The sequence below is a fragment of the Epinephelus moara genome, chromosome 12 (genome assembly GCF_006386435.1).
Source record: "Epinephelus moara isolate mb chromosome 12, YSFRI_EMoa_1.0, whole genome shotgun sequence".
Taxonomy (NCBI): domain Eukaryota; kingdom Metazoa; phylum Chordata; class Actinopteri; order Perciformes; family Serranidae; genus Epinephelus; species Epinephelus moara.
The window spans coordinates 34,379,388-34,389,442 of NC_065517.1; the positions used below are offsets into that span (position 1 = coordinate 34,379,388).

The window sequence follows — 10,055 nt, forward strand, 5'->3', positions numbered from 1 at the left end:
ATTGTAGCCCCTTTAGCTCTCGCAGTGCTCTCCACCTTGGAAATGCAAGGCCAATGTTAATCCGGGTTCTGTCCCTTTCTATATCCGACAACTTCTTCGCCAACGACCGTTGTTTCTTTAGAGGTAATGTTGGATCCTGGTCGTCTTCAGGTGAACGTTTGGTTCCGCTCTCCACCATTTTGCTTCGAAAATACGCGCTGCCCTTGCTCACTGGCTGTAGCCTTTTACAGGGAGGGAGGGCCAAGGGCTCTGAGAGGAGGTAGGAGGCGGCGATTAACATGAACGTACATGAACGTGCAACTGTACCGGCTTGTAAACAATGGGCTGGAGATCAACACAGAGAGAGGGTGTGTGACGTCATGCTGTACTCCAGATGAAATTACACCTCTAGTTCTTCACATAGCGATTTTTTAATTCCTTCAATCTAGAAATGATGAATTTCTGCTTATTGCCCCTTTAAAGGGTAAAAAATACACCCCGTTGCCCAGCCTCTCAGGATACCTTGTGTCAGAGTTGCATGTACCTCATGCACACCGTTTGACCATTTTTAAACTTCAAATCTCAGAAAAAGCTCATAAAACCGAACAAAACTGACTTTCTGTAATGCATTTCAATGAACGTCCAGGCAGAGAATGTCTGAGTGTATGGGAATGGCTATATGCACTGTGATTGGCTCATCGCGTTTGAGGGCGGGACTCAGCCATAGGTCAATTATCACGACTAGAAGCTGTAGTGATTCTTATTGGTATCATATGCACCAGAACTGTGGTGCTGTCTGCCTTGTGTGTATATCAAGAGAAAGAGGTGTCGCCCAATGACAGTGGACTCCAAAGATGAAAGAAATGTCGATGTGTCAGTGCAAATACCTGAGATTTACATATAAGTTCTCAAAACACGTATAAAATATTCAGTGTATTTCAATAAGGAGCCACTTGCCATCTGTGTTGTCTTTGCTGCAGCTTTGGCAGAAACTTCACCATTAAAAAAACTATTGATCCAAGAGTTATCCGACAGTTCTATTAAAAATTAACAAGCCTCGTCTTCTGTCCTGTGCCAAGAGATATTTGGCAGGGTTGCATTTATTGATGCAACACAAGTCAGTGAACACAACACGGGTAAAGAACCGCTGGCGCAGAGGGCGTCTAGAAAAGAGGGTGTTGCAGAATCAGCGGCCTTTGAGGGAGAACTCATTTCAAGTCATTTAAAGAATGACAAACATTGGTGCCTTTTCTCAGTAATTCAGCATTTATTGGTGTTGTGAAAATCATACAGTTAAATTGATTGGATCCATGAACTCAAGATTAAAATATTTCACTTCAACATGTTGAAACAGCAATACCACATTAGCTCAGTGTGTGTGAGCAGATGGTCCGAGTGATATATCTACTAATGTTTTTATTATTTGTATCATATAGTCAGCTGGACACAATATATAATGATGCATGTAGGTATTTATACACCTAGCCAGGCTCAGATGACAGATGGTAATAAATGCCTCACGCTGACAGACTGCAAGCAGATTAATAGACTGACATTTCTGATGATGGATCTGTTGTCTTATCCGTCAAACTATCCCCCATTCATCATTCCCCAATGTTCTTAATATCGCTGTGACATGTCGACAGGGCTCACAGATGCTGAGGTAAAAATGAGCTCTTGTCCCGCAGCTGCTTAAACCTACTACAGTGTGAAAATGTACCCCTCATTATTCCCCCTGCGTCTTTACACGGCTGTGGGGTTATTGATCTTTCCCATGAAGAGGACACTCCTGGTCGAGTGCTCCAGGATAAAAACCATGAAGGGCCTGTCGAGTCTCATGGTTTCGGGCATGCTCATGGGCATGACCTCAATGGTGGTGGCTGCTGCTGCCTCTGTTCCCTTTTCATCCACGCTCAGCACGGCCTGGTGGGATACCTGGGGGGGAAACAAGAGGAGGCAGGCAGAGTTTGAGCGCAGGACTTAGAAAACTGCAGCTAACAAAGGGTCTTTACAGGTTATGAACATGTTAGAGAGTCTGCAGCTCTTCAAAATGTCTCAAAATGTACACTTTGAAAATCTGGCAACAAATCAAACAACACTTTGGCTGGAACGCACTCCCACTCAACATCCTAATATGTAATAATGAAACATTTAGTAAGTGATCAGGTGAAAACATTTTTATCACAACACTCCATTTTAAAATCCTATCAATCAGGTTTTAAACCGGGGCCTAGTGCTGTGATGGGTACATCAAAAGTCTTGAATGATGCTCCAAGTGCATTAGAAAACAAGTAGAGCTGTGCCACCCTTTTTATTGATTTATCTAAGGCTTTCAATACTGTGGATCTGTTGAATCTATTGGATTTGATTAAAAAAGAAAACAAACTTGTAATTGTTTTTCAAACGATCTTTGCAGTAGAGCACAAGTTGTTGCTGCCAGTGTTAATTTTGTTGATGAAAACTATGACAAAATGTTTTTGTCAACGAACTTTGTTCTGTGACAAAAACAAGATGATGACGAGCTAAAAATAGATATTGATAATAAAAATTAAGATGAAATCTATGTTTCATTTTTGTTGACGGGATGAGACGTGACAAAAATGTTTGTGGTGGATAAATGGACATTGAAAGCCGAGAACATCTTCAAATGCCACATAAGCAACAGGCTGGCAAACTCCAGTAAACAGCCTGTGCCAAGATGATTCTTTAGCCAGCAAATGCACTCACAGCAGAGTAGATTCAGCCGTTGGTGTGAGTTGTGAGCTGCAATAAACACTGATTGTGGCTTATGGCTATCAGTCTAGTTTTATGGGTGTTAATAAAGGTGTGCCACAAGGTTCTATTCTGGGACCACTTTTATTCACAGTTTTTATTAAACAGTGCAATTCATCTGTATGCGGATGATGCCATTTTATATGCAACAGCACCCTCTGTTGCCCAAGCAGTTAATAACTTGCATCTTGATTTCTGTGCTGTACATCAAACTGAAATTGATCTTAAATTACTGTTAAACTCTGTGACTCAAGTGAATATTACTTGCCTTAATGGGACACTAATTCAAAGAGTATCTTGCGATAGACCCTTTTACTATTAGAAAACAGTATGAGGTTTTTTGGTGGGTGGGGCTTAGCTGGAGGCAAAATAATTCTCCACAGACATTAGGTAGCACTAGCTAGCAAGTTCTGTCGTCTTGTTTTAGACAATGGAGGAAGATGAATGTGAGTGGTGAGTTCAGAAATACTCATTCTGAGTGTCGGGTCGCACATTTTTAAAAAAAAAAACATTTTAAGACTCCTATGTAGCCTACAGCCCTGTGGGGGAGAGGTAGCTTTACCTGCTGATAAAAAAAGTGACGTCACTGTGACGTCAACCCTATAAGGGTCTATAAAAACCTTGTGTTCTGACCTGATGATGAACTGTGTTTTAAAAAAAAACCCATTAATGAACGGTCCTAAAAAGCAAAACATTTCATTTTTATAGAAATAAGGCATGTTAGACTCTGAATTCTAGAAAGCAAATAGATCAGGCAACCTTTTTATCAGCTGATGACTGATATAATTTATATGCACTCTCCTGTCTCTACTCTTAAACCTCTCAATGCAGTTTATCATTCCGCCCTTGGGTTTAAAACTGGTGATGGCTTTAGAACGCATGGTTGTTTATTGTATGAGGAAGTTTGGTGCCAGTTGTTGGCGGTGAGAAGAGAACAACACTGCGTGCTATTTATTTATAAAGCACTTCTTGGCAAACTACATTAGTATCTCACATGTCTTTAAACTACAGAACAATTTCACACTGCAGCAGGTTCCAAGACTATTTGGTTCTAGAAAATCATCATGTTAACAGTGAGACCTGGAAACTGGCTCTTGCATAGTTTTCACCACACGAGTGGAGTAATCTGCAGAAGTTTGTAAAATTCGATCAGCTGATTCCTTTGAATCAATTTAAATCCCGTTTGACTGGCTTAGAGCAGCGTGAATGCCAACACACTCTGTCTCTGACCTCGTCACATACCACCGTTTGGTCATGGACTTTCCACAGTGACATGTGACGTGCAAGGTACCCTGGGTGTGTTGGTTGTTGACCGGTTTTCAATGACTTCAGAGTGAGACCAGGTTGCATTATGATGTCTGACGATCTTGTGCAAAATTTCAGCTCATACAGTTCAAAATAGTTCATGGGGTACATTACAGAAAAGACTTGCAAAGATTGTTGCTCCAAGTCTCTTTTTAATCTCACTCATATGTTTTGGTCATGTTTGAGTCTGGGGCAGTCCTGGAAGTCTTAATTCAGAATTATTTCAGTAACATTAGAGCAAGTAATAGAACCTTCCCCACAGCGATATTTGGTGTACCAGAGGCAGGCAAAGATATGTCCAAAAAACAAGCAAACGTAATCTCATTCACCTCTTTAATGGCCCGTCAGAGAATACTTTTATTATGGAGGAAATTGTTGTCCCTATCTCCTATTTCATGGCCAATTGATACAAGTTCTTTTTTGGAGTTGGAAAAGATCAAATTTTCCATAAGGGGTTCGACAGACAAGTTTTATAGTAACTGGCAGCCCCTGATCAATTATATAAAGAGCCTGCCCTCCCTTTCCCCAGAACAAATACCTAGGTGAGAGAATTATTAAATATAGCATTGAATCTTAGATTATGGCAAAATATGCAATGCCCATACCTTTATTTTTATTTTATTTTATTATTGATTATTATTTTTTATTAATTTCTGTCATAAATATATTAATCCCTTTTCCCTCCCTTCTTTTTTACACTATGTATCTCATTCATTATTGCTCTTATTAGCTGGTACGTGTTGCTGTTATTGTCGTCATTGTTATCATAATTCCTCAACCTTGGAGGAGGGGGATTGGAGGGGATGGGTTCATTATTGGAACAACCTGATAAAAAATAGCAGTGCACACAACTCAAAAAACAATATAAAAAGTTGCATGGTACATAATGGTATATTAACCCTTCACAAATAGGAGGAGTGTCCATAACAATCAAGAAGAAGCCTTTTTTTTTATCTTACTATATTCTTACTATATAATGACGAAAACTCAGGGTCATGGGAGGATGTGAATGAAGCAATATTACATCAATTGGCCAAAGGGGGGCGCTATAGCAACTGATTGAAATTGCAAACTTTGAATGGGCATATCTCATGCCCCGTATGTGGTAGAGACATGAAACTTTGCACAGAGATGCCTCTCCTCATGAGGAACACATTTGCCTCAAGAACCCATAACTTCCGCTTATATAGATTTTCCGCCATTTTGAATTTTTTGAAAAACACTTCAAATGGATCTCTTCCTAGGAAGTTTGAGCGATCTGCATGAAACTGGGTGAACATAATCTAGGGACCAATATCTAAAGTTCCCTCTTGGCAAAAGTTGGAAAACTTACTAAAACTGAGCTTCTATAAGGCAATGAATATTGCGGAGGGCGTGGCTCATCACATAAAGGTGTATAACATCTCAAGGGTTTCACCCATCACCACGCAACTTTGTAGGCATATGACCACACATAATCTGAGGGGACCCCTCCATTATTGACCCCATCAAACAAAATGGGGGCGCCAGAGAGCTAATTTCTTATCTAGGCCTAACCGCCATATCAATTTTTACTAAACTTAGTAGACATGTAGAACAGGATGCCTCAAGGTGACTGGAGAAATTTAACTCTAATTGGCAACTGGGTGGCGCTATAACAACAGAAAAATGCTTAAAAATGGCTAAAATGCGACCGATCGCTGTGGCTCCCCCTGTGGCCGAATGTTGTTGTTTTTTTCTAATTTTTGGTATGACTAAGTCATGGTATGGTATGCTGTACTCAATGGGTATGGACTAGTAGAGCATTATTGACAGTTTTTAAGCTTCATTTCTTGGCACCATTTTTCCTGATATTGGTCATAAATATTATATACTAAAAGATTGTTTAAGATGTTTTTTTCATTCGTTTTTTCAACTCCAGGACTTCAACTTTAAATCTTTAACTTTCAAACATCAGAGCGTAAGTTTTAAAAATCTAATAACTAATTTATGGTGGAGGCAGGGTCATGCATTTTCCGCCAGTGACTTAGGGAGGCTCAAAGAAAACATCTGTAGCTTCAGGGAGGGTCACTAAGAACAGTCACACCCCTGCCACCCCGCTTCTCTGATGAATAAAGAACAGTCCCTTACCTGCGATGCTTAAATAAGAAAAACATGATTTGTCAAAAATCTGTCTAATATTTTGTTCAAAATGATCATGCAAATGTCTTAAGAAGTATTAAATGTGAGTGTCTGATACTCGTGGACACCCTGCCCCATGAGGCACTGTCATTTCAACTCCCATAGCAGACATGTAAAGGGCATGTTTGCTGTGCTGATCCTACCTTTGAGACTTTGAGCTTGATCTCGTCAGAGATGCCAGAGAAATCAGCGTTGTCTGCAAAAGCATCAGTTATGCCCATTTCTGTCAGTGTGCTGCCCAGCGAGGCCTCAGCAGAGATGGAAAACTTTGGCAAGGACAGATCCACAGAACTGAGAAACACAAAACATCACCAGTGTCACAATCACTGGAATATACAGCTGACTCAACTCAAGTTGTACATAATAAGGACACCTCATCTATTCAGCATTCCCTCCATTTAGCCTAGTCACTGATTATGCATAAAGGCCCAACATATGACAAGACAAATCAAACTCCTCTTTTACCTCCTGTAGAGTGAGTCATGCCAGTGCCTGATGTAGTCCTTATTGATGTAGCCCTCCACCTCCTGCATTTTGCCTTCATCGGGCAGGACGATCATCATTGAGGTGTTTCCCTTGTAGGGCAGCATAATGACGGTGGTGTGGTTGTGGAAGTCCTGATAGAAGTCGAAGCGACCCGTCCTCCTCATCATGTCCACCTGAACCTTTGTGGTTTCGTCCACAGTGAAGTCCTCCTTGTGTGTCAGGTTCCCATTGAAGGGTTTCTCCCACTGTCCTGTACGAGACAAACAATGTTAAAATGTTGCACGAAATTGGTCTCACGTTCTTTTAATATCTGTCAGACTGTTATACATATTCGTGGCATGCTCGGTCCTCGAGCTCCTTGAACAGTTTAATGGGTGCCTGAACTTTTGTAAATGCTGCATCTCTATGTGTTGACAGAATGATTGGCTATCTGCATTAACTGCTGTCTTTCAGAATTGATCTGTACTTGCATGCCTCCTACCTCTGAAGAAGACATAGTTGATCAGCACCATGGCCATATCAGGGTCCAGGTCCTTCACCATGTCTTTGATCTTGTCCTGGGTGTTGGTGGCAATGAATCTGTTGATCTCAGCTGCAGCGTCTGCAGGTTTGGTGAAGTCGACCTTGAAGATCTCACCAGAGTAGTGGTGCTTGATGTCGTTCAGGAACTTCTCCAGAGGATTGAAGCCAGAGCGCAGGGCCACAGCGTTACCGACATTCAGCTGTTGATCCCCCTGGCTGTGTCCCAACATGTGGAAGAGATGCTCATATGCTTCGTTGACCTGCGCCTGGGTGAGGGTGCTGTAGCCCAAGCCAGAGAGCAGCTGGCGGTGGGTTTCACCACCGGCCCCTGTAGACAGCATGGACAGGGCTGCGGAGATGCCCAGTGGCGAGAAGAAGATGTTCTTCCCGGCAGCAGTGTGGGCATTCAGACTTTTGTAGAGGGCAAAGGCAAAGTCAGCATTGGGAGGAGAGAGCTTGTGGCAGCTCATCTCTCCCTGGTGGCTGTGATCAGAGCCATGGTGGTGTTGGTGGTCTGCCCATGCTGCAGCCAGCAGCAGTGCTGCGAGTGCACAACTAGCAAAGATCCCACGCATCTTCACAGCCTGGCCAGGGAAAATCAGAAGAGATTAGTTGAGCTCTGGGGTGTACAAGTTACCCCAGTATTAAAAAAGTATCAACCTGTCCAGCCCAATAATGTATTGACTATATTCATGCTGTCATAATGCGCATAAAACTGGGCATCGATCAACTTTAACTTTAGCACAACAGTGAACCTCGAATGCAAGAATGCACTCACGTCCCATATCTGGGTTCAAATGTTTTAAAACAAAGCCCTCCAGTATTTCATGTTCAGTCCTGCCATACACTAACCTATAGTCTTGTTTTTATGTTTAATGATTCATCTAAAAAGTATTTTTAAGTATTTAAAAAGATACATTTGCTTCACTTTAAAGTATTTTGTTTGAAATAACATTTAGATTTTTTTTTTTACCACTGAGAGGCTCCTTACATGAAGTCAAGGTAGTTTCACTGTGTACCTGAGAATCTCAGGTAAGAAAACACAATAAAATAAATTTCACGGCCTCCTAGTTTTTGTTTTACAGTTAGTTTGATGTTCAGTTCCAAATTTATATGTATTAATTCACTTTCTGACAGTCAAAAAAATGTTCCTGTTTCAAACTGTTATATTGGCCTTTTAAAAAACACCACTGTACTGGGCGACCTCTAGTTTGGGCCGTGGCTAAGCCAGATACCACTTCTGTCAAGACTGCAAAGCAGAAGTAACACAATCTGAGATATTATTTTTGTAATATTTTAAAGCTGAACATGGAGGTGACGCTGGGGTGAGCATGGTCTACACTCTACTAATAGGAGTTAACAGTTGACGCTAATTTTTGATTTCTTCAAGTTCAGCACCATATTGACCGATTAATGAAGATAAATTTTAAAAAAAGGCACATGGATAATATTTTATTAAAAGTCTTCATAGAGGCTTGTGTTTTGAACTCAAACCAAAAAAACATTTCAAGACTTATTAGGGTTATTTATTTTATCTTTTTAATCTTAATAGTTTTCTCAACCTTTTTTGTAAAATGATTAGAGCAGTGGTTCCCAACTAGTGGGTCACGGTCCAAAACTGGGTCATGGGTCCATTCTGAAGGGACCACCTCTGTAAATAACACAGTACAGTACAGTGAATATCCTTTAGATTAGCCTTTAGACTGAGTGACTAACAGACCGTTACTTGACAGAGACAGCAAAGAAGCTCGACAACACAGCCAAACACGAGTATGAGGCCAAATGTATTAAATGGCATGGACCTTAAACTAATGACTAAATCTGGACCCCGTGGCTGGACCAGTTGGGAACCACTGAATTAGAGTATTACAAAGACACATCCATACATTCTGGTCCTATTTATTAAGTTCAGTTTTCTTTGTTGTATTTGTTTTGCTATCTTCGTACCTGTATCTACATTTACTTTATTGGTCCTTTTTGGCATCTGTATTTTCTACTGTAACCATTTTTATGTTACCCTCTGCTATCGCAGTGTCTCACAGAAGGCTTGGAAAGATATAAGGATGATTAAGTTATCTGTTTGGACCTTGGAAATGTCAATAAAGAGAGTTGTTGTTTTTTTAAAGTAAGTGTGTGCACTTAGTCTTCAAAACTTTGGAAAACCCTAATCCAAGACGTGTGTTTCTAAACGTTTAAAATGGTCATTTACTGTTAAGTTTCTAAAAATTAATTCCCTCAAACCCGCCTGGAAGGTTGCATCGCAGAAGGTGTACATTAAAAAGGGTCCCCCCAATGTTAAATAGGTGATTACGGCCCTGGATGGGCTCAGCAGCATTCTTTTTAAATGGAATTACAAGTGGACAGTGATTTAGCCTCTCAAAAGCTCCACACAATGAATGAAAGTCTAATACATCTAACGATTCAAGTTATATATTAGTATATTTCAATAAAGTGCCATGCTTACCTTTAACGTCCTCTTTGCTGCAGACAGTTTGCCAGAAACCTCCCCTTTTTATACACGAACTGTGAGAGTCAGCTGACGGTCGGGTCAAATATTAACCAGGATATCTGCACTGATATCTTCACTGATGCAACACAACTGTCTCTGCACAACATGTGGAATGAACCACTGGTGAGATAACAGGCCATTTAAAAAAAGGGAAGTGTTTTATGAAAAAATAAATGTGTGTTTTGTATTGCATCACATATTAACATTAAAGCTGTGTGACATCATTGGGCAGAAACCCCACAACAACCTTTAGTATATTGTTATTCAAGTGGACTGAGAGAAAACTAGACTTCTGCACCTCCTCTTAGCTCTGTTTTCAGGA

The 10,055-nt window shown here is 40.7% G+C and overlaps 1 protein-coding gene across 1 annotated transcript; it reads right to left on the minus strand.

The window, feature by feature from the left end:
- Window positions 1-1,222: 1,222 nt before the first annotated feature.
- Window positions 1,223-9,837, minus strand: LOC126399043 (alpha-1-antitrypsin homolog). The gene is made up of 5 exons (XM_050058783.1): window positions 9,689-9,837; window positions 7,184-7,808; window positions 6,682-6,952; window positions 6,360-6,507; window positions 1,223-1,914 (listed from the first exon to the last, which is right to left on the minus strand). Exons 2-5 carry the CDS (start codon window positions 7,797-7,799, stop codon window positions 1,723-1,725), a joined length of 1,227 nt encoding a protein of 408 aa, XP_049914740.1. The 5' UTR covers window positions 7,800-7,808; window positions 9,689-9,837; the 3' UTR covers window positions 1,223-1,722.
- Window positions 9,838-10,055: the final 218 nt, after the last annotated feature.

Excerpts from the sequence above, each read along its gene's own strand:
- LOC126399043 (XM_050058783.1), bottom strand. The coding sequence starts at position 7,799 with ATGCGTGGGATCTTTGCTAGTTGTGCACTCGCAGCACTGCTGCTGGCT. Across the intron at positions 6,953-7,183 it reads CAACTATGTCTTCTTCAGAG|GACAGTGGGAGAAACCCTTC; the intron begins GTAGGAGGCATG and ends TGTCTCGTACAG. Across the intron at positions 1,915-6,359 it reads TCAAGCTCAAAGTCTCAAAG|GTATCCCACCAGGCCGTGCT; the intron begins GTAGGATCAGCA and ends TTTCCCCCCCAG.